The sequence below is a fragment of the Amphiprion ocellaris genome, chromosome 14 (genome assembly GCF_022539595.1).
Source record: "Amphiprion ocellaris isolate individual 3 ecotype Okinawa chromosome 14, ASM2253959v1, whole genome shotgun sequence".
NCBI lineage: Eukaryota > Metazoa > Chordata > Actinopteri > Pomacentridae > Amphiprion > Amphiprion ocellaris.
The window spans coordinates 15,466,030-15,490,009 of NC_072779.1; the positions used below are offsets into that span (position 1 = coordinate 15,466,030).

Below are 23,980 nucleotides of genomic sequence, written 5' to 3' on the forward strand. Positions count from 1 at the left end.
TTCCGTGTGCCCATACCATACTTTATTTAATAAAAAAAAGTAATGTAGCTACAATATGGCACAGGTGTGCAATGTGAGTCGAATGGCATGGTAACATGTTTTAGTCTTACAAAGCATGCTTGTACATTAAACATTTAATAAATACAGCTATTCCTCTTTTTATGGTGAACACTTTGAAAAATCATTCAGTTTTTCTGGGATAATCTGTAGAAGAAGAATTAAAAATACACTGCGGTGGCTGTGTGCTTGTAGGGCGGGTGAGGGGAGTCGGGTGGAGGTGAGGGTGTGACACCAGTATTCTCCGGACCAAACGCACTTAGAAATACAAAACCGTTTTACAAACAATCAGGTGGACGGCATGCATACAAAAATAGACAACTATTCTGATCGTTCCTTTGTAATTTACAGTACTGGTTCATTATTGCCAAGCATTATATTTTTGTGCCTCTGGTTTGAGGAGTAGCTTGCTTTCTATATCTTCTCTCAACTCTCCTGGAAAAAGTACAGTTTACATTCACTATCACTGAGGCACAGCACTTGATGTACAATTTGTATAAGTACCCCAAAAACATTGTGTAGTCACTGTTGTTGTAATGTAATATTAAATATATATATATACATGTATATGCTTAACACCCTGTACACTCAGAGAACAAACGTACCCATGAACCAAACACACATGCATAACAAAATGTTGTGCACATCTGAGCGGCTGTACACAACTCCAGCATAATGTTGAAAACCGTTCAACAGAAGCAAGGGGAGGTGGCCATGCACGCGAGCGACAATTTCAAAAGCTCTCCGACAAATCTTTGACACGGACACAAAGTGCTTGTTTGCCATAAACCCTGTAAGTCTATAAGTTATTTCACCCAACCAGGCATCTTTTCTTATTTGCCTTTTATTACAGCCAGCCCTCATCTTGAAAAGAGAGAGAGAGAGAGAGAGAGATGAGGCAAAGAAGGACACCAAGTCTTTGTGCTCCTGCACGGTCAGTGAACTTTAAGTAAAGGGAGAAGAGAAGGAGAACCGAGCAGGTAAAAGATGGTTTTTGGTGCCTCTTGTCTCCAGCAGGCGGGATGCTGGCAGTGCGAGGCACAGGCAGAGGCAATACGATCGAGGTGTTACCAACACACTGATCCTCAACAGGTTACCCTAAAAAACCCATCGACCGATTTGTGTCTTGAAGAGGGACATTCTGTCAGAAAGGTATTGATTAGTAATCAGCAAATACAGAAAGTGTGTGTGGAAAAAATAAAGGTTAAAACACGTTGTTGTACCTTCAGTGAGCTGTTGAGGATCCGCAGGCGGTGCAGCTTGTCATTCAGCAGGGGGTCATTGACTCTGCGCACAAATGAGCGCTTGTACTCCAGGCGACTGGCTGATCTGTGGTCAGCAGAGCTGGACAGATTGGTCTGCTCCAGAGCTCGGTACAGATCCACCAGAGAGTCCGTCTGCAGCCTGCAGTCTCGTCCAGGACCTGGCAACAAAGACAAGCAACCATCAACAAAGATTTTACTTTAAACTGAAGTCATGGATGAGCAAAATACAAGCAAACAGCACATATACTGAGATAGCTTGTAAATGGGCTCCCTTTAAAACGACACAAACACTCCTGTGAGACATAAACTCCACTATATGAAACCTCAGACAGCCTCCCTTCATCTGCTCAGCATGACAAGGCACAGAGCTGAAACTCTTAAGTGGCTGGTGAAGCGACTTAACAAGGTCAGTGGACTATCTCAAGTAACAAGAACAATTTCTAGGAAGAAAGCTGCTGTTGAGTTTTCCAAATGTTCTGTCTGTATGTTGTGTACAGTGTTGGAGGAGGTATCACTCATATTTAATTGAGTAAAAGTACTAACATACTTTAAATATCCTGCATTAAAAATGTTATGTAAATCAAAGTATGGGAATACATTAGGGGAAAAGAAATATTGGTTTAATTGCATTGTATAAGAGCATAATGAAGACATAAAAAAAATCCCCCCCTTGACAATTAAATCGTTCCATAATCTTGCATTATTTATAAGCAAAATTTTACTTTGAATATCATTAACATTTATTTAAATTCTATTTTGCTCTGCAAATAATGTTATTCACCTTATTTTTGTACATTTTTTTAAAACTAGTATTTAATAGGAAAAAGAAGCAAATCTTCAAATTAAAGCAGCTGGAAGCATGAAATGTTTTTGTTCATTTTATAAATCAGTTGTTAAAACTGTTATAATTTAATCAGTTCACCTCAGGTAGATAAATAACTAAAAAAAATTATATTTAATAAGCTCTTCATTTGTAAAGTGACCAGTAACTACAGCTGATAAAGGTAAAAACAGCACAAAATGAAAATACACAAAATAGAGGAGGAAATGAGCAGAATTTTATCAGAGAACAGTTCAAATGTAATCAGAGAAACATTAATTGTGTTCTGGTAGAAGAAGCCTTATGTCTGAAGCGTTTTTTTTTATTTTCTTATCTCTCTTTCTACCGTCTGTGTAACAACCTGCCTGAGGAACTCTGGCTGCTACATCACTATCTCCTTTTAAATCACTTTTGAAGCTTTATTTGTATTTGAAGGCTTTCTCATATATTTTTTTATCTTTTTTTCATGTCTACTTTTGTTCTGGCTGTCGAGTTACACTGTATTTTACTCTTGCGGTCTTGTGTTGCTCTATTTTAAGTTGAGTTTCACACATTTTTTATGTTTTACCTGCTTTTCCACCGTCATTTCTCTTTATTTAATTTCTTTTATTATGTGTATTTTGTGTTTGTTGTAAAGCACTTTGTAACACTGGTTTTGATACGTGCTGTACAAATAAATAACCTTTCTTATAATTACTTCTGTCTTCCTTTTTTGAACTAAATTCATCAGACACTGTATGTATTACCTTTACAGTCTCAGTTTTTCTGCTGTACCTCTTGTCATTATGGTGTTTTCTTTAGAAAGAGCAATAAGGCGATAAATTTGAGCTCATACATCATCCTAACTCCCAGTACCCCTCTTGTCCTGTGTTGCACTGCCCTCTGTTGGCAGGACACTCAGACTACACTAACATCTGACTTATTTGTCGCTATATTTTGCATTTTGGAAGCAGCCTGGTACTTTCTGAAGCTTTGGGGCTGTGCTTTGAAATGCATCGTGCTTTGTTTGCCGCCTGTTTTGTGTCTCTCTCCCTCCTCTTTATAGGAAGTGGTGGATAGAACCAACGGTGGAGCAATAGATAAATGAGGACAAGAAAAAAGGGGCCCTCAGGCGTGTTTCTTTATCCTGCTCAGAATTCAACATTAACATGGGCTGAAAGGATTCCTCCTTGCTTCACCATCCAAATGCTGCCGAGAGGCACGACGACATCTCGATCAGGCCAGAGAGAGAGAGAAAGAGAGAGAGAAAGAACGAGGATGAGTGTGAGAGAGAGAGAGAGAGAAAGAGAGTGGACTGCCACGATAAATCAGTATCAAATAAGACACTAAATTTCATCTCACTTAGACAACTGCCCTGGAGGTCTTGGAGGAACGGCAAATGGGCTGGATTCAAATCCAATCCAATAAAGCATTAATAGGCAGTATTCAACCTCTGACATTAGCTGGCTCTGACTGCCTGTTAGCAGCTTAAATAAAAATTTCTGATGACAATAAGTACGCATGCTCAACCCTATGCAGATGAAACACTGATCTTAATGCAACACTGAGCAGGAGAGGTCCTTACATCAGGACAGTTCTTCTCTATTGGTCTGCTGCTTACTACCTCCAAAACCCTGTCAGATTAGCTTCATCAGCACCGCCTGTCATCTTCCAAATGCGTTCATTTGAATATCTCTGTTATCTAACACTTTTGATTAAATAAGAGTGGATGCTGTTAAACCTGCTCCCACTGGAATTGTCCGTGGTAAGGCTCCTCTTTGTTTTCAGTCAAATTTTGTTCACCAGTTGGAGCAGCAGGAGTTGGACATTTCATCACTCCATCCATCACTTTGCTATTTTGACTTTCTGGCTAGTTTTCACGCCTTTCTTAACCACAGCAGTGACTCAGGTTTGTGGGAAGCGTGTCCTTTGCAGTCGGTTTATACTAAATATCAGTGTTTATTCTCCCGTAAAACACATGTGACTGTATTGTATGCCAAATCAAAATTCTTAATTTAAAATTTTGTAGCTTAGGTGAACTATTTACAACTTTTTGTCTGAGGCGCATGTTTGAATGATTAAAAAAAATCTAGCAAGTATATTTTTGGCCATACAAAAAGATAAAACATCACTATGTATGCAAGGTAGGGTTGCAGAAATAATTGCTTTAATAATCACTTTTTCTGTTTGTTATTTTTGGATTCAATCAATGCATCCTCAACAATGCATCTTTAAATTGCTAGTTCAGGAGTCCAAAACCTCAAATAAACTATATTTAAACAGAAGAATGACAAATTATAGAACCTGTGAATGTTTTTCTGCATCTATTCTGGTGTTCCATGTAATATTCCTATAAAGAGTCTGACCTGCGTCTCTACCACGGTCCAGCTGGTAGTGCTGAGGTTCTCTCTGGTCCGATGCAGCAGCCAGGATGGCGTGCAGCCCGCTGTCCCTGGGAAGAGTGAAGCTGCGGGGTTTCCCTCCTGCCTCTGAATCCATACTGGTCCTGAGGGGCAGCGGCAGCGCTCTGTACTGCTCCTGCAGCAGGCTGCGCTGTGCTGGCAGAGTGGACTGCCGGCGGTACTCCATCGCCAGTTGGTCCCTGTCCTCAGATAGCAGGGATTCCTCCATGGGAAACGTCTGGAGGTAGTGCATCCTCGTGCTGCTGTCCATCTGGTCCTGCCACGAGTTTCGGTGGCTGCTCGTCTTCGGCCCGGGGGAGACGCCGTTATTGCTGCTGCTTTCCTGAGGCTCAGAGTGGAACTCGTCATGAGAGGAACGAGACTGGAAAGTGTCGGAGGAGGAGAGATGGCCACGTTTGGGTTCCAGGTAGGGACTCACCTAAACACAAACAGATGAATGTAAGTAGAGAAAATGGGCCACTTCGGAAGATATCTAGTGTACGTTTGAAAACTCAGGGTGACCGACTCACTGAGGACGCTCTGGGATAGGTGTCATATGGTGGTGGTGGACTGTCCTGTTTGGGCATTGAGGGCATCTCCATCTCCTCATGATCACTCTCACTCCAGTAATCTGTCATGAACAAACACTGTCATGTTAATATTTCTAAGCAGAATCAACATGCACAAATAAAGTTAGACTAGTCACTTTTGGTACAAACCACACACAACTTCCGATCTGATTTATTGGGTCAAGTTATAAAGATCAGAGTCTGTTTAAGTCCTCTGACGGAACTATTGTAGCATCAGAGATGATGTGGTCGAGGTGTGAATAAATAAAAGTTCAAATTCGAATTAAGTGTGAAAAAGGATAAATCTAAAATGTGATAACTTCCTGTTTAGTCTTCTGAAGGTGTTGGTGTGGATCTAATTTAGAAACCTGTCTGTAAATGCAGAAACCCCCCTCTACATAAAACCGGTGACGAATCTGCTCTCACCCGCCCACATTTGTAATGTTTCTTCTGTAATCGTACATGGGTTAGTAACATTATTTCCTGTCTGTCTGGAAGAAGCCAAAATGCCAAAATGTGAAAATAACAAGCCCTGAAAATTAGTGTTTATATTCAGCATTAGACAGAGACGATCTGATGTGACGTGGAAGTTAAACGCCTCTGCAGCTGATCCAGACATTTGTTGAATTCTTTACATCAGATCTTGTTTTTTTTGAGTTATTGCATCAGTTTACACAAGATGATGCAAAGTTATAATTTTCAAGCTATTCAATTCGCTGATCATTTGCTTATAATTTGTGTCAAATGTGACATTCATCAAACAGCAGGCTGGAAAAAACTGACAGCTCATCTACCAACTCATGGCTCTCTGAACTCTGAAGCAGTTTCTGAGCATTTTTTGCACATATCAAATGTGCATTAACTTTTCATTGCAATATGAGATCCTGCACCTCTGTGGAAATTGCCAACCATGACTAGAAGATGAGAGAACTTCAAAAATCTCTTTGGTGCATTATAATTTTTTATTTTATTTTATTGTCTTCATTTTTGTTTTACCTGTTTTGTTTTTATCCATTTAAATGTTTAATGTAGCACTTTAAGATTTTGCTGAAATGAAAAGTGCGTTACAAATAAAATGTATTATTATTATTATTATTATTATTATTATTATTATTATTATTATTATTATAATAAAATTTTAAGGCCTTAAATTAAAAATAATCACAATAAACTAAAAAAAACTAGATTCAATTTCTCTAAATAGTCTTTAATAAAAACCTGGAATCTATGTGTACAAAATGTTTGCCAAATGCCCACAGTCCTTATGGACAGTGGAAAAATGATTGCTTGCATTCTTTTTTTTTTTTTTTTTTTTTTTATCCTTGTCTCTTATCTGCTCAGTGTAAACACAGCCTGCAGTTCATCCTAGATCAAGGTTCAGGTTCCTGAAATGAGTCAACCATGGCTTTCCACTTGTACTGATGAGGGCAATTCTTATTTATTTTTTTGTTACATAATCTGATTACTAGAATTTTTCTAAATGATACACTGTAGAATAAAGGGATTTTGCTCAGTGGTGCAGATTTGACATGATATTAAATAGCTTTTGCTTCATGTAGCAGATGTAATATTCATGAATCAGTGATTAATTAGGGAAAGTATTTTTTAAAGACATAACTAGAAAAGTAAATGTGCTGTTTTAATGTGTTGGCTGGGTGTTAAAATCATGGCATGACGGAGCCGAAGTTGTAGATGCACTGTGATGGAAAATTAATGCTGTAAACCCGTGAAAGTAACATTAAAACGCTGCCAAGTGAAGATTGGCAACAAAAAATTTTTATCTACGCATTTGCTCTAATTCACTCATATATGTTTTTTCAGTCTAAAAGTAACAGCGTGACGTCCCAGTCGCAGGTTTATATAACTGTTGACCGGTAACAGATGAGCAGATTTTTGCAGCGCCATGAACACAGACTGTGACTAATCTCACCTTGGTCCTGGTGCATTTTCTCCTGCTCGGAGTAGCCTGCCACCGCCATACTGAGACGACTGAGCCACCTGTGGGGGAGATAACAGTCGTGACGCACAGCAGTTCGACATCCAATAAAACATCTTGCTCTAGTGTGCGTGTGCATGTGTGTGTGTGTCTGTTTGACCAGTCGTCTTACAAAACTATTCAGTGTGAAAGAGAGTGGGCAGTCCGGTAAAGGGGATTCAATTTCCGGGCAGTGGAGGTTTATATGCAGAGGCTGGGGGAGTTTGCAACAAGGCTATCAAAACCTCATTAACTCACCGGGACATGTCGTCTACATTTTCCGCAGCAAAGTAGAAGGTTTTTATCTTCGGATGGCAAGCCTTGAAAGCGCTGAAAGGAAACCAGTTCAATCATATGTAAGCACAAGAACAAGGATGCATAGCGCACATTAACATATGAAAAAAGGCGACTGCCAAGATAAAGTGATGCATGATTACAGTACTTGAGACTGACACAACAACAGCAAGATTTGCATTGTGAGATAAACTGCTTTTTGTTATTTAAGGGACTTGCACAAGTCAGTGCTGGAAAACAAGAAAAGTCCTAATTATCCTGCAGATAAGTTTTCATGTGTCGTTTGACTCCCCTTTTTATCTTCAAGCTTCCCCTTGTGCCCATTGTCAGTGTTCCACTCATCGCCAGTATCACAGCCTCGATCTTTCTACAATTTCTCCTCTACTGAAGCCATGTGCACTTATACTGGACAGATTTACAGCTTCTCTCAAGAATCTGGCCGGTGTCCAGAAAAGAAAAACATGGTTGTCTTTTGAAATATCGCTGTTAAAATGTGATTTAAACACCCCCGTGTTACATTTTCAGTTTAGCCACTTTTAAGAGATCTGTTTCATATAATAATTGCACTTTGTACTGAGACATTAACTAATCTACATCATCTGTTATTAGCACAACTGCTGCTTCAGCTGCTTCAGATCTGTATTCATAATTTCAGATTTAAGTCAAAACTGCTGATCTCATGTCCTCTTGTCAGAATACTAAAATGCTGCTGGTTCATAGCCCAAGTGCATGTTGTTCTACAGTCAGACATCCTCCCCCATCTTTTTGCACGGCCACTCTCTCCCCTAAGTTGTTCTATCAGCTGTATGCAAACACTTTTTTAAAGAAGTAAATACAACCCCTGCAGCAAACAGAAATGAGCCATTTTCACTGCCAAGAACCAATTTTGCACAAGACTACCTCTGCACTGATTATATATGCACTGTGCAAACCTCTCCTGACAGCTTTCTGAAACGTATTCTGAGGACTGTGCATCTAGTTTTGTCTAATTTCGTGGTTAAATTAAGAGAAAAACTTCAGCTGAAAACTCACAACTTCCTTCTGCATTCAGTCGCACGGTCAATCTTGAACTCAGGGAGGCTGACGAAGCCCTCGGCCTTCTCATCCTGAGACAAGCAAACGCTCAGTTAAAGAGCCACACAATGAGTAAAGTCATAATGGTGTCACAGAAATCACTGCATTCACCTCTTCGTTCATGTACCAGTAGAGGCAAGTGTCTTTCAGGATGAACCAGTACTTCTTCCACTTCTGTGAGAAATAGGTTTTCGCATCTTTCTTTTTCCACAGCCAGCCCTGACAGTCCCCCTGACCCAAGTCCCTGCAGGAAATCCGTCGCTTGCTGATTGAAGACATGGGACTTCCAGCTGCAGGCGCCAGCCAGCAAGAGGGGGACAGAAAACACTTCTCATGAAACACTTGCTCTTGTTTGGAGTTCGAGTAAACACGAGCACTCAGGAAAAGAAGTCCCAAAAACACAAATGCTCCTACCTTTACTCTTCTTCTTTGACCTGGATAGCAGTGAAGATCGCTCAAACACCTGCAAATTAAAGAAAGACTGATCATAGCAACGATGCAAGATCCTTCTTCTGCAAGAAAAAGAGTTACTTTTCATAATGGACTGACGTGATAAAGGGATGCAGAGTCAGAGCTGGACGTGGACAGGGACACTTCCATCTGCAGGGCGGGGACGAGGGTGTAATGGGTGGGACTGGCTCCTCGCTCAGTCTTCCTCCTGTTCTGACTCAGGCTGCGGCCCAGTAAAAAGTTCTCCCCCGAGGATTTGTCTTCGCTCGCAAACCGCAGCAGGGAATTCTCTGCAGGGACACAAACTCCACACTGAGTGCACTTCATGAAATTAATTGTACCAACTTCACTAAGTGCTTCTTGTACCACATTTTAACAACCCAAACCTGAAATGTACATGTAAAACAAATACCTTTCTCGCTGATCTAACTTTATCTGTGCATTTTTTTTGACCACTGTGCTGCTTGTGATCAGCGGAAAGTGACATTTCAAAAGACTTCCACTACAGTATTTGAAAGGCGTTAAAACATCTACAGACGAAGGCTGTTGTCAGGCAGGAAGCCCTCAAAACTTCCAAACACTGTCTCATGCAGATAAATATAGCGCCATCACTTTTTTTTTTTGAAAAGCCCCAAAGGAGCAACACATCACCACCATCCCCAGAGGAAACAAACACATCACTCAAATCTTTCTTTGAGACTGAAATAAAGCAATTCAGTCTCCTCCCACTCCATTTACCACCTAGCTCCATAGTCACCAACACAATGTGAAAATCTCAGGGAAAACGTATTTATACAGTTGCCAGAGCAACGGCGCACTTTTTATATCCAAACACAGAGAACGAGCAAAGCAGCGAGAGAAAGAGGAAGAGAAGCAGGGAGAGAGGGATGAAGGGAGAAAAGGGAGCATCGATAGATTCCGAACATATGGAGGAGAAAGAGGCAAGAAGTGATATCGAGCATGTTATCAGTTTTGACAGGCCAGCTCATCCGTCTTCTTTCTGGCTCTGAGATCTGAGAGGGTGAGGATATTATGAGATATCCTCCCACTCACCTCAGCTCCCTCTGTCCCTCTCTGCCTCCTTTTTCTTTTTCTCTCCTCCCACTCACCTCTCCTGCTCTCTCTCCTCAGCTTGGCCAGGTCTTCGTTGTCTCCCACCCAGTTGTATTCCACCGGCATGGAGATGGGCCTCAGCCTGCCTGGAAGAAAGAGAAGCAGGGAACGTCAATATCTCACCGTTGCCCACACACACACACGCACATGCACACATCAAGAATCATCTAGAAACATAAAGATGTCACATTTTCAGGGATGTGAATTCGACAGAGGTCTTACTATAGGTGGGAGTGCTGCCCCTGCGCACCGATGACACCTCCTGGTTCTGGTCGTACTCGTAGCAGTACAGTATAGCATCCTCCTCCACCAGGGGAAATCGCCGTCGACATTCCTGGTCCAGGTAGGAGTTTGGTGACTCAGATCCTTCAGCGACATGGATGTCCGTTTGAGGATCGTCTTCTGGCAGATTCCCCTTGTCATCTCTTCGGTAGCAGAAAGCAATTTTAATGTCAGTTAAGGTTTGGACGAACATCAGAGAAAAGAGGACGCAATACTACCATGAAAATGCATCATGAAGTGAAAGCTTTTTGAGCAAGTAAAGAGTGAAAAACTGTTTTCAGTTTAAGGGACAGTGCTGTCAAAAATCTATATATTTGTTCTTGTCAACAAAAATGTGTCCGTCCATCAATCAATACTTTCTCACTTCTTCAGCCTGTCTCAGACTCTCAGCCCCAAAGCCATTTTTTCTACTGAATATGTGCAGTTTTGTTTCGATTTCCTAAAACACTTGGGTACTGCAGTTTGGAGCAAACATTACCGCAACAGGAGTAAATGTTTAGAGTTAATTCAATTTTGCTGCACTCATGTATATAGCACCAAGTGGTACATATCATGTACCAAGAATACATATGGAATTATGTTGTAAGCAAAAAAGTATTAATCTTCAGTGTTAATTTACAATGTAGAAAATAAAACAAATAAAAAGCCTTGAATGAGAAGGTGTGTCCAAACTTTTGACTGGTAGCGTATAATAAAGGTGCTCTGTGCAGATATATTTACATTCAGCGTTTCTGACCTAAATACATTGTGTGCATTCATGAGGTCTGACAAATATGAAGAACATACTTCTATCCTCATAAATCATTTGAAAAGCCATTTTTAAAACATTCTTATTCATGCAATGTTTACATCCAAGTTTGCTTCCTGTTCCAGCTGCCTCTTTCTCTCTCTTTGTGGGTGCTTTGCTCCACTTGAACTGCTGTGCGTCAAGTTGCATGTGTGCTCATTCTTGTGCATGTGTCTCCTTTTGCACGTGCATGACAAAAACAAAACCAGAATCCACACAAAATAACTTTGCACCGCAGAGCTATTAGCGGTCAAAAACTTCATATCTGGCAAGGCGAGCACTAAATGTCAACCTGTGTGTTAGTGTTCACCTGGGGGTGTAGGGCTCTGCTGGAGGAGGCGGGATGAAGAGGTCCTGCAGGGCACAGCTACTCCTCCTGGACGGAGTGCTTAAAGTGCTGGTGGGCGTCGCGACGCTGCTGCTGGGGCTCTGAGGGAAGATTGGCTGTGTGTAAGTGAGTGGACGTGGATGTGTGAGGGAGTGTGTGAAAAGGCAGAGAGACAGGCAGACAGAGAGAGAAAGAGGGAGAGAAACAGTTACAGGGATTGACACAATGAAAATTTGGAGTTCACGGCAGCTCAGCGCAGTCCGAGACCGACCGCTCGTTCCGTTCAGACTGTGCCTCTGAACATCTCAAGCGTGAAATGAGCAGTGTACTGTACGTTTCTGATGCTCCAGTTCTAAGTGGTGCACAGAAGACGGCAGGCCGGTGTGCAGTCTGGGCATCGCTCTCATTGAGGTCAAGGAAAATCTGGTCATAGCCTACATACTCTATTAAACACTGTACTTGTAAATAGATCGGTCCTTGTTTATTTCGAATTTCTAGGACAAAATTGTGCATCTAAAGCCTTTTAGCACGACAATATAATCATCTTGTCACATTTGCTGTCTCAAAAGACGGAGCTACAAATTCATCATCTTAACTTGAATAGTCAGAGAGATGTAATCCAATCACAAGATGCGTGTTTCGCAGTGATTAAACATGGACTTGCAAAAAGCTTTTTCAACAATAGAATGCTGATTAGTCATAGCTCAAGCTATGCTAATATGCTGCGTAACTCACAGCTAACCAGTCAGAGATGTATAATCAGGCGCTCTGTGTGCTCCATCATAAAACCATTATGTTACTGCAGGGCTCCTACAGCACAATTTTCTTTTCACTTACTTAACCGACTACCTTGACATTCTTAATTTTAGTCACATCTCAGATCAGAAAATGTTACGGTTTCTCAGTTTTTTTCTCACTCTCCTCATCTGTCCTTAAAATTGCCAACAGGAGAGCAAATTCGATTTAGGTGGAGAAGAAGAATGTGAGGGGGGAGGACGCTGAGCAGGACTGCGCTTCAGGGCCTCGGGGGGGTAGAAAACATTTTCTCTGGAATGGGACTCAAAGAAAGGCTGGACTACTTTAATACACATCCCTCTCATTTCCACCCATTCTGGCTCCGGCACACGATCCTAATAATGTGATTGGTTTGGCTGAAGTAGGACAACAGATGCCACTTAGGGCTGAAATGTTAACGTGAATGAATGATGCTGGAACCTCCAACCAATTAGTTGCAAGGGGAACTTTTTTAATAAATGCAGTATTCATAAATTGTATTAGAAATGCTTAATAGTTGAGAAAAGTTGTGCTACTGTTGCAAGCAATACCTGTAAAATACAATCATTTACGACGCTTATAGCTATTAAAGATTAAAGTTGAACTAATGTTTTGTTTCATGGCTGTTTTAATATATTTTTCACATTGTAGTTGTGTCTTCATTTCAATTTTCGGTCATTTCCTGGCTGATTTGGCTTCTGGGTTTTAGTCTTTTTTCGGTACGATTAAAAACAGCAGTACAGAGATAAACACATACAACACATATAACATAAATATGCACACAGAAATGGAGAAGAACTGACTGGATCAGACTGTATCTGTGGAGCATGAAAGCAGCCATCATACCTGCAGAGCCAGTGGTTTCCATCTCATGTTTTTGAGCAGCGCAGGGGTCGATGTGAGCGTGCTCTGAGGGCGTTTCTTCAGCGTCAGGGTCACCCCTGCCGGGTCCCCACGCAACAAGTTCACCAGGTTCTTCAGCTGCCAGCCCACCTAGCAAACAAGAATAGCTTGATGAGGGTTTCCTCGGCACACGCAGACATCTCCATGACTGAGAATACAGAAATAAAATGCTGATATTTCAATTTACACATAGAGTCACTAGTGACTCGTGTAGTTTATTATTCAGGTCGTTTCCATACATTACTTGAATGACTTTTCTTTATGACTAACTCACTCTATGCTGAGGTTCAGCTAATTTTATTCAAGGTGCTGTCGTAATCGTTACATTAATAACACGCACGGATCCTGATGGATGAGATCTGCAGCACAGCCGGCAGCCTCTGAGCTCCATGTTGATGAAGATGTTAAACACAAACTTAAATGCCAAAAGACATCTTGTGCTCCTCCTGACATGTTGTGGTAAAGCCTGATGCTGTGAACAGCTGCATGCCTCGTAAATAGTCTTTAACCCACTTTTAATGATATTTGGCACAAAAAACATCCCGCCCAGAGAAACACTGTCTGCTGAACCAAATATGCCAGTTCCAGTTTGTGGTGGAGAAAAAAAAATTCCTCTCCTGCTTGGTTGACTGCACTACATTTCAGCTCATCTTGTGTATTCCATGCGGCCCGAGAAGCCTGGCATTTTTCAGCCTCTGACCTGGCAATCACTTTGTTCCTTTCCAAGCAATTTTTCACCTTGACAGCCATTACACAGAAATTCTTCACAGAGAGCGCATTAAAGAGGCAGACAACCTAAAATAGACACGTTTAGATTCCAAAGCTTTATTCTATGATAAAAAAGATTGTTTCGCTGTGTCTGGCCAAAAAATGTGTTTATTTATAGCAGTAAATCCCTGATTTTCAGCTTTTTTCAGCTACTGTTCAGCCTTGTTAAAGAAGTCGTCTGCTTGAAAGAGTTTCTTATTAAACATCAAATCAATGGATTCTTCTTTTTTGTTTTATCTCCCAAAGGGGATTCTGGTAAAAGTCTTTATTGTTAAAATGTACTGTTCTGTATGTAGCGGTTTTTATGTGTTAGAAGCTTTCCACATTTATTGACCATCCCTGCACTAGCAATTCAATCCATCACAGCTGACTAGAGTTATTTATTCCTGACACGCTGTCTAATCTTTAGCGCTGCTCCACCAAAAAGCTCCAAATTATCTTTTTCTATATGTGTCTTCAAGTTAATCACAAGAATGCTCAAATCCAGTGAACTTTGGTCTGTGTCTCATTACTGGACTGCTCCCAGCTGCCTTAATTAAGAATCCCTCAGCTATTCCAAGCATGTCTTCTTTCCTTGGTGGTGTTATTTGAACCTCGATGTTCATTCTACTGTCTCTCGGGCCTGAAGACTTTATTCCTTGCTTTTACAGTTAAGACCTTTTCACAACTTTTCTTTCTGGTTTGTTGTTTTATCTTCCTGTGAGAAGCCAGTAATCTGGGCCACCACAGACACATTTGGTTCAATGCAGTTTTCTGCAAAGGTGTCCTGAATCCCCGAAGGGATTGTTGTGAACAGCCACAGTTTGCTCATGGGGGGACACTAACTTAAACGTATTAAAAAGTGTTTACGCCGGTTAAGGCAGTCTTTATGAGTGACAGCACAGCTTCGGATGAGCAGACATGTCAAATGTGTGTCAGATTCACTCAGCTGCTGTTCATTCGACAAGAGTCGCAGCAGGACATGTTTGATGCAGCGCCTCGTCTCCAGCATCCATCTGAGAACACCTGTGCACCAGCTCAGCTACCACATACTAATACTGTACAGTATATAAAGCATAATAACCTACTTTTTTACTGTTTTCCCAGCTTGTTTACCAGAAATAAACAAGTCCATTTGTTGTACATCTTTAGATGAAGCAAAACATGAGCCAATTTATACGCGTCAATCAAGCTGCAACTTTAACAAGCTGCTGCAAATCAAACTGTGAGAGCATTGATGTAATTTATATCAGAAGGCTGTTTCATTGTTAATGTTTTAAATTACGCTGCCCTGACAGGCTGAAATATCTGCCTTAAAAGGTCTGTTTGGATACAGTGTATTTCCTTCGGTTCCCCACGAGGAGCAGCTACTTACATCTCCTTGCTCTCACTTCTGGCCGCCTTTAAACCCCACACGCTTCAGTGAAATGGAAGAGTTTTGACACCCAAATCAACTGTGTGTTTCCACTTATTCCCTCTAAAAAATGGCTGCATTCAGTGGGTGAGCAGACTGACTGAAATGAACCTGACTTGAGCTGGGTAATTATCATACATCTCACTGTTACACACACAAGCAGCAATTATTTTAAACAAAGGATGCTATATTTAAATTCTGCACCGCGGGAAGTTTTTCCTGTTGTTTCCACTCAGTTTAAACTCAGCCATATGCACTTCAGCAACAGGCACTTTGAGCGGTTCCTTCTGACTGGCAGAAAAACAATGGAAGGACAGTTATTCTGGCTGATTAGTGTTCAGGTTGAAGCTGAGCACTGCTGAGAATAATGATGGGTCATCAAACACCTATTATAAATAAGAATGAAGAGCAATACAGAGAACAGCAAAAGAGCTTTAATGCTTCTAAATCCCTCAATCATTCGCTTTCTGCTTTTACTTGAAAGTAGAAGGATGTTATTTCTAAATCATCTTGCCAGGTGAATCCCAACTAATCGGAGAGGTCTAATTATTAAGTAAAAACATCCGTGTGGGTGTACCACAGGTGTCAACGAACTAAAACAGAAATCACACTGAAAACAGTGATTTTCACAGGTACTTTTCTCAAACAAACACCTCTTGATCTGCTTTCAACAGACCGTCCGAGTGATGCTGTGATAGGCAAAGTAACAAATCCAAGTCCTCAAAAAACCCGACAACCAACGTAACTTAAGCAATAACAGCAGTGCTGCAGTGGCTCACTGTGGATGCACTGAACTACATATGTGCACAAAGGACTGTATGGAAAGAAAGTGCAGACACCAAACATACAATCTGAGGCCGGGATTCTCTGTGTGCAAAACAAGTACAGTATGTAGGAATTAAACTGGCATTTGCATAAACAATCTGCCAATGCAAATGGAAAATGCATATAAAAATGATTATGCAAATTCAGACAGCAAGCATATAAAACACACGCCGGAGAGAATTTAGAAAACAAAAACCAAATAAACAACAGCAACATGGTCGTACCACTGTCTGATGATTGACCTGGATGACTTCATCTCCAGCGTGGATTTTCTTGCAGCGGTCGGCCAGAGACTGATGGAGAAACAGAGAGGAAGAGTTATTAACTGCAGCAACAATTCACTATCATGCCAGATACAAGTGTCTGTGGCACAACTCAATCTACAAACTACACCACGGCTGAATGAACAATGAGGCCAAGATCTACAAAGGTGAGCACAAAGAGGCTTGTACTTACTCCTTCTGTCGTCCCAGTGATGACATGCAAACCATCATATGTTGATTTGATATACATGCCCTGTGGAAATGAAGCAGCAATTTAAAATTACTAACTTTTAACGCAAACGTCAATGTTTTAAGTTACAAATTAAAAGCATCTCGTCTCAGTTCAGCCACACAGTTATTTGCAGAACAGACCAGGGTTGTTGCATATCTGCAAATCTGCATTTTTTTTGCAAACCACAAATGCAAAAACTTCCGTTTTAATCTGCTTGCAGCCCATAATGGGAAGAAATCAGGATTCATCTCAATTATGTTTTTCTACTCTGAGCTCAGATTTGTCTCAGATAGATTCTTAAATAACGACAGGAAAGTCCTAAAATTTTACAAGGCTGTACTTTTCATGTACACATGAGACACAGTGTGAGTTTATGCCATGCAGTGAGTCCTTCTCAGGTCCCCCTCCAAGCAGATTAAATCAAACACGGAGGATTATTTGTCTGCAAAAACTGTTGGTCTGTTGCAAAAAAAAGATAAAAGTCAAAGCTTTCACTAAAAGGGGTCTAAAGTGCATTACAAACACACAAAAACACACACCCAGACTCACAAGCACACGCATAACTGTGTCGCACGCACAGTCACACAGATACATAGAAGCAGCATGCCAGTCTTCAAGATGAGTGGCGGAGATTTATTTTTAGGCCACTTGGCCCACTGTTGTGTTCAGGTTTCACTGAACGGATGAGAGAACTTCCATGCCCAATGCTAGCATTTGTGTGGGGGTGGGGCTCTAACCGTGGCCCCGAGCAGGGATCTTGTGCCTGAGTGTAGGTCAGCGGGAAGATGGAGCCCAACAAAGTGCTGATGGTTGTACAGTGGAAGTAAAGATCCTCCTCTGCTGCTGAACACGTCACCACAGTTTTCTTAAAACACATTCATCGGTTGTTGCACCCCAATTGTCATATATTAGCTGTTTGTATTTCACTCATTTCCACAAGCCTAACATGCCGTTTTCATGTTGCGTATTATCAGATGACTCACATGCCCACCAGCTCAGCAAAACCTAGTTCTGGGACAGCTACACTGAGCTCCATAAGACACTAGACAGTACAACAGCACACAGTGTTTATGGTCTACCTAAATGTTCCTACTCTTTTTAAATTAAAAACTACACTACAGCTGATGTTTGAAGTGTCAGTTGTGTCATATTGGATACTCTGGATGATGAATGAACAGATTAAACCTCTTGTAACAGGGACACTCCTTCTATAAGGTTGTAATTGTAAATGAGAACTGGTTCTCAATTGACCTACCTGGTTAAATAAAGGTTGATTTAATAATGCAATTTCTCAGTGCCTGAGGCACCTGAGATGAATTTTAATTTAGAAGAATCACGTTGCACCAAAACTATCTGCATACCTCTCAGGTAAATGTGCTTTTCTAATATGGGTCAACTGACCCTGTAAGGAAATATCTGGTGCACCTGGTGACTTCATGGCTCAACTAGAATTACAGCCTCGCGGTCAGACATCTCCGCCAGTCAGTTACAATGCAGTTTGCATTCATGTCTGTCCATGGAATACACGTCATGAAAGCTTAGAAGGAATTTAATAAAAGGAGCTGAGTGCTTTTTCCCAGTGAGTAACATGCTGACTGAGGTTCTAGACGTTGCTGCAAAGAAACTGCAAATCCTAAAGTGTGAATGCTTTACATATATCTTCAACTTCTATGCAATCACCAGCTTAAAGATGGGAACCAAAGATAAGTGTCATTATTGCATTAACTATCATAATTGATTATAATTAGTTAATCACTATTTCATTTCATTAATTTCTTGATGTCAAAATGATGTTGACCTTTGACTTTTTGGATATTAAATGCCACCACTTCATCATTTTGACTTTATTAGACATTTGTGTGAAATTGTTTGCATAATTAGTCAAAAAAATCTTGAGTTCAGACCAAAAGTGTGTTTTGTGAGTTCACCTTTGGCATTTTGCCACCAAATTCTATTTAGTTCGTATTTGAGTGAACATTTGTGCCAGATAGAAAAAAAAAAATCCTTCACGGCATTTCTGAGATTTCCTGATTTCTGAGTTGGATGGAAGCACAACCCAAAAACATGGTGCCTCCTGCTTCAGCTGGAGCCACACGAAAACCCTACGTGGTTGTGTGTTGATTGATTTATAAAACTACACTTCTGAATGTTTCTAAACTGGAAGAAACAAATCAGGCAAAGTTAGTAATGTGACTGTGTGATTGAATAAACTGTGTTTGCAGTGAGACATGCTGCAAGATAATTTGCACATGCCTTATTTCAATCAGACACAATATGCTGTGAAGAGTCATGCCGTTATGATTTTTGTCATTAGTAGGTTTCACCATCATCCAGCGTTATTAGTAGTTTTGTACTTTACTGTTTTTTTGGTAGAGTTTTCCTGTGTTCATTTCATCAAACCTGGAAAACAATTGACATCTTCATATTCTAAGTGGATTAAATCAGATTTAATTGAAAATATATTGAAAGTTCTCTCATGCGCAGGTGTGTAGTGAGTACTGGGCACGTAGGAATCATTTATTATAGAGTTTTCAACTCTGGATGTGACTGGATGATTGACATAACACCCATCTCAAAATGTCAGCTGTCACTATTATTATCAGTTCATTACCTGTGTAACATTTTAATCTATAGGCTGCTAAATTAAACACATGCTACAAGGCCACAAGAGGGAAGATCAATGAATTTTTCAGTACTTAAATTGTTATATGTAAACTACTGCTATATTTTAGTAAACAAGGTCACTCTACATTAAAAAATACAACGCAAAAGGTAATTACTGTGAAATTTCTTAGCAGTAATTTCATTGTGTTCTGCTATTCATGTGAAAACTGCTAATACATCTCAAATAATTGTCACATTCCAGACTTTGCAGGTCATCAGAAGGTAACTGCAGAAATTTAATGGCTTTACCGAGTCTTCAATTGTATTTTAAAATTGCCCGTTTCTTCCAAAGAAATCAATGTGCTTCACTCATTAAAAGGCATGGAAAGGTTTGGGTCAGTTATTACAAAATTTCTATGCAGTTAGGGTTCAAATTAAAGTGAAGACATTCAGGTTTTACAGTAAAATTAATCAGTTCCAGCCTAAAATGTATTTTACTCAGAAACTACCAACTTTTACATTAGCTTTTAGTGTCATAACCCTGCACTTTGAGCTATATTACCATCTTCTAATTAACTTCAGTGCAGTTACTAACTTTTTCTGGCTTTAATTTAAGCCTGATTGTTACCTACCATCATTTCCTGTTACATCAATATTGCCAAGTATTGGTGCTATTTCTTGAAAATACTGTCATTAGGCAACATGTCATTTTTATTTTTTGTCGTATTTTGCGGCTGAGCTACAGAGCTTCAGTAACAGAAACACACAGAACATCCTGTTGTATCATACTGGGAAGGACGACCAGTGAGTGAGGGATAGTCTTACCAAGCCTTCAGTGGATTTTATGTTGGCCAGCTGCACGACTTCCAAATGTGCAGACTGTGACACCATGGGATCCGAGGACAGAGAGATAATGTGGTCGCACACTCCAGACAGAGTTTTACACTGGGGAGGACACATTTGGGATGAAAACGGTCTCAAAGTGTGCACATAATAGCTTCACTTTCTTACAGTCCACTGGAATAAAGTCAGCAAACTCACCACATGCAGGATCTTGTTTTCTGTTTCATACACAGAGCAGTCCTGGGGAACATTCAGAGAGCACTGTTACCTCAAGAGAATTTGTCAAAATGGAGTTATTATTGGCATTTCTGCTGTAGGTGGATATAAGCAAAAAAAAAAAAAAAAAACGAGCAGCTTGGCACCTATAACCCGCAACACTCCCACACAGGCATGCACAAACACAAAACAAATGAATCACCATTGCGGAGGCATGCCTCTCTCTCTTTCTATCTGCCAGTCTTCCTCTCTCTCAGCCTTCAACTCGCTCCCTTTCGCCCTCTTTCACACCCACCTTTAATTTTTTCCCACTTTAATTTTTCTCTTAACTCTGCAGGAACATTATCCTCCATAGAGACCATGCTGAAAGCCATTAAGAATCACTCCTCTCATCATTTACTGATCTTTCAGAGTCATACAGGACCGACTGTCACCATTTATGGGCCTGCGTGCGAGGACGTTAAAATCTAATCTGTGATAACATTTGATTTGATCTGATGTGCCTGCAGTTTTGAAAGTATTTTTACATGCATGCATTCAAAATGTATCTAAATGAGGTGATGCTTCATATGAGTGCATATCTGACAAGCACAAACCAAATCATGAAATCCATCTTAAGTATTTCTTATGAGCACTGACAGCTGTAATTTATAAAACTAGAAAATTTGTGCAGGACCAGAATGAAGTTAATTCTCATATCAGTAAGTAGCTAAGTAGATAAATATGCAGAGGTGTATGGAATTAACTGCAGCACTTTGTTGCATCTATCTTTTGTTTTTCAAACCTTTAGATACAATGTACTGCAAAGAAGTGAAACTAGCATTTTTGATAGTTATTCATCTTAAAAAGCACAAGCACATTCACTACTGTATACACAGATCAGCCACTATATTAAAACCACGGACAGTTGAAGTGAATAACATTGATCATCTGATTACAAAGCAACGTCCTGCTGGGAAACCTTCATGTGGCTCTTACTTTGACCTTTACCACCAGCCATGTAAACATGGTTGCAGACCGCGCACACACCCCCATGGCAACAGCGCTTCCAAACAACAGCAGCCCCACTCAGCAGAACAACACTGCAGAACTGCTCAGTAAAACCTCAAGGAACACGACAAAGAGCCCAAGGTGTCAACCCGGCTTCAAAACTCCACAGATCTCAATGTGACTCAGCATCCATGGACGCCCCCGGAGGACCTGTGTCCAAGTCCCAGTGAGTCAGAGCTGCTTTGGCAACACAAATGGGGTCCTACATGCAGTTTTTAATGCTGTGGTTGATCAGTGTATGTGTCCTGTACAGATGTTTCTAAAAGTGCATATATGTGAAAACATCACAATAATCCTCTAATGTGGGTCAGGTGGCTCTTATCTGATGGATGGCCTTTTAGCGCTATATTTTGATACAATATTACAGAATTTACTTACCTGTTGTACAATTGTGGTGAGTTCAAGACACAGCTGGATCACATTGTTCCTCGTCACCGAGTAATCAGCCACTGCAGCAAATGGAGATCTGAAAAAGAAGGAGCACCTGGAATGAACCATTAGATCATTCTTCCTTCGAGACTAAATCATTGGTAAATGTGTGGGAACATTTCCAAACACGCAGCAGCGTGCATGCAAGCCTTTATTTTTATCCACCTTGTCGAGGTTTTGAAAGAAAATCAGATTTCTGAGAAAAAATAAAAACGCTTCGTGCAACAATAACACCCACACATAATTTACAACAACATCTTTATTTAATAAATGCTAAAGGCCAAAGTGAGCTGTCCTCAGTCTAACAATCACAGTTTTATTTTAATTCCCACATTTTTTTCCACACAGAATTTCATCGACAACTTTGCATTCTCAAACAAAATGAAACATGGAAAGCTGAATTTTAATTAGGATGAATGCTGTAAATGATGTCTGCTATATGGGTAAAGGAAACAGCAGATCACTTTGTTATTTCAGTCGAATGCTGTCAGCTTTGAACTTCCAACTTCATCAGACACATGCAGACACACACACACACACTCACTGGCACAATCCCACAGAGAAGCAAGGGATAAAGCGACAAATATAAATAGACTTGCTCAGTGTCGCTTTGGCCACCCTGTCAAAATCGACTTATATAAGGCCTTTGCTCATCTTCTTTTTGTCAGCTGATTGGTCACAGACATTATGCACAAAAAAAGCAAAAACTGGTCTGTTTCAGGTAAAAAATAAATAAATCAGAGAACACCCCAAACACATAATCCAGAGCATGATGTCAGAAAAGCAAGAGCATCTCATTCCTTTCTGAAGCCATTTTTTTTAGATATTTGATTGGCTGCAGGTTATTTCCAACCAATGCCAGAATATAAAACGTGAAAAACTACAGAAAATGCGATTAACATTGTCATAAGTGCTTATCTAAGACTAACCCGAGGGCTAAAATATGCTCTGTTTGCGTCTGAATGTATGAATGTATTTATATCTGTTTCCAGACATTACCACGTCCCTTTTAACTTGTATAATTTCATTACAGGCGTATCTTTTTGCAAATCTCACCTGTCTAGCCAGGCCAGGAGGCTTTTGGCTGCAGCGATGAGGTCCACCACAGAGGTGAGGAAGTCGTTGGGCAGCTTGCGGGTGGCTCGGCCGTCGTAGTGGCCGCTGCGCCGCCGGCCTGTGATGAAGTTCTGCAGGTTCTTGGCAGACGCATTGAGCTTATGAGACAGCGTCTTCAGATTCTCAGTCTCCAGGCCATAATTCTAGAGGGAGAGAGGAAAGTAAATTCGCTCTGTTTGACCAGTTTGTCAGTGTTTATTCTGACTGTGACGCCTTCCAAGATATTCTCCAGCGCGGAAACTGAACACAATTGTTGCCTTGATGCTGCTCTGTGAGGGAGAGGGCCACTGGCAGACCGGCCCACCTTGTTGCACAACAGAAACGCTGCACATATGACGGACGTGCGAGAAACCAGCTGTCACTTTGCATGTCGAGGGATAGCTGAGCGCTCATTAAACCGTACAGCCGGCAGCACGTGCAGGCCTGCGGGCGTCCATCATGTCACGGTTTCTTGGGAGGGGGGAGCGCAGCAGGAGGGCCACTAATCATATTTAATACAGCAGTGCCTGAGAGACTTAAAACAAAATCCCAGTTACGTAAGAAGCTTTGGGGCTGAAGCAGGGCCCCCCTGCGCAGCCATGCAGGATGAGAGGACTTTAGATTCAGATTGCAACTGTGACCTCGGTCCACTAAACCTCCATCCGGTATCTGTCGGGTTAACACATCTCCATCTCCTGTCCTACTTCTCACTACTCATCCTTCTCCTTTTATATTCCTTCAGTCTAACTGAATTTGGTGTCAGAGCAGCTAATTGGATTTCAATGTTCCGTCAATGTTTACGTCAATTAGGTATCTGAGAACAAAGGGAATTAGAGAAATGATTCAGCTGCAGGTAGATGACACGCAAACACACAAATACAAAAAAAGAGGGCTTGATTTACATTTATATTCCCTTAACTAGCAAATTACCTTCCAGTTTCTCCTCTCTGAAATGGACAGCATGGCCACAATAGGTGTTGGCAATTAAATGCAACACATTAGATGTCCAAGAAATTAGACATTTGATCACATTTTTGAGCAGAAATGCCTAATATCGCCTAGTTGTAGCTTCTCAAATGTGTGGATTTCTTATTTTGGTACGCTGGTCGCACAAAACAAGTAATTTGAGCAGGTCGCCTTCAGCTCTGGAGGAATGAAACACAATATTAGTTGACTAAATTGTGTTTTTC

At 40.8% G+C, this 23,980-nt stretch overlaps 1 protein-coding gene across 9 annotated transcripts in view; it reads right to left on the reverse strand.

Moving 5' to 3' along the window:
* Positions 1 to 23,980, reverse strand: part of LOC111577633 (connector enhancer of kinase suppressor of ras 2-like) — a 38,472-nt gene continuing 14,492 nt past the window's right edge. For 4 of the 9 annotated variants that reach the window (XM_023283990.3, XM_035954532.2, XM_055017078.1 and 1 more), the window contains 20 exons: positions 22,752 to 22,954; positions 21,645 to 21,750; positions 20,199 to 20,240; positions 19,983 to 20,102; positions 16,515 to 16,574; positions 16,283 to 16,351; positions 13,016 to 13,162; positions 11,378 to 11,511; positions 10,221 to 10,423; positions 9,995 to 10,084; positions 8,985 to 9,175; positions 8,850 to 8,898; positions 8,547 to 8,725; positions 8,394 to 8,467; positions 7,326 to 7,397; positions 7,023 to 7,090; positions 5,054 to 5,154; positions 4,488 to 4,962; positions 1,281 to 1,480; positions 1 to 1,198 (listed from right to left, as the gene is read on the reverse strand). In XM_023283990.3, coding sequence (XP_023139758.1) covers positions 1,151 to 1,198; positions 1,281 to 1,480; positions 4,488 to 4,962; positions 5,054 to 5,154; positions 7,023 to 7,090; positions 7,326 to 7,397; positions 8,394 to 8,467; positions 8,547 to 8,725; positions 8,850 to 8,898; positions 8,985 to 9,175; positions 9,995 to 10,084; positions 10,221 to 10,423; positions 11,378 to 11,511; positions 13,016 to 13,162; positions 16,283 to 16,351; positions 16,515 to 16,574; positions 19,983 to 20,102; positions 20,199 to 20,240; positions 21,645 to 21,750; positions 22,752 to 22,954 — 2,631 coding nt within the window. In that variant the 3' untranslated portion in view covers positions 1 to 1,150. The remainder of the gene's footprint in view (positions 1,199 to 1,280; positions 1,481 to 4,487; positions 4,963 to 5,053; positions 5,155 to 7,022; positions 7,091 to 7,325; positions 7,398 to 8,393; positions 8,468 to 8,546; positions 8,726 to 8,849; positions 8,899 to 8,984; positions 9,176 to 9,994; positions 10,085 to 10,220; positions 10,424 to 11,377; positions 11,512 to 13,015; positions 13,163 to 16,282; positions 16,352 to 16,514; positions 16,575 to 19,982; positions 20,103 to 20,198; positions 20,241 to 21,644; positions 21,751 to 22,751; positions 22,955 to 23,980) is intronic. The other 5 variants (XM_035954531.2, XM_023283993.3, XM_023283988.3 and 2 more) reach the window with 3 other exon arrangements.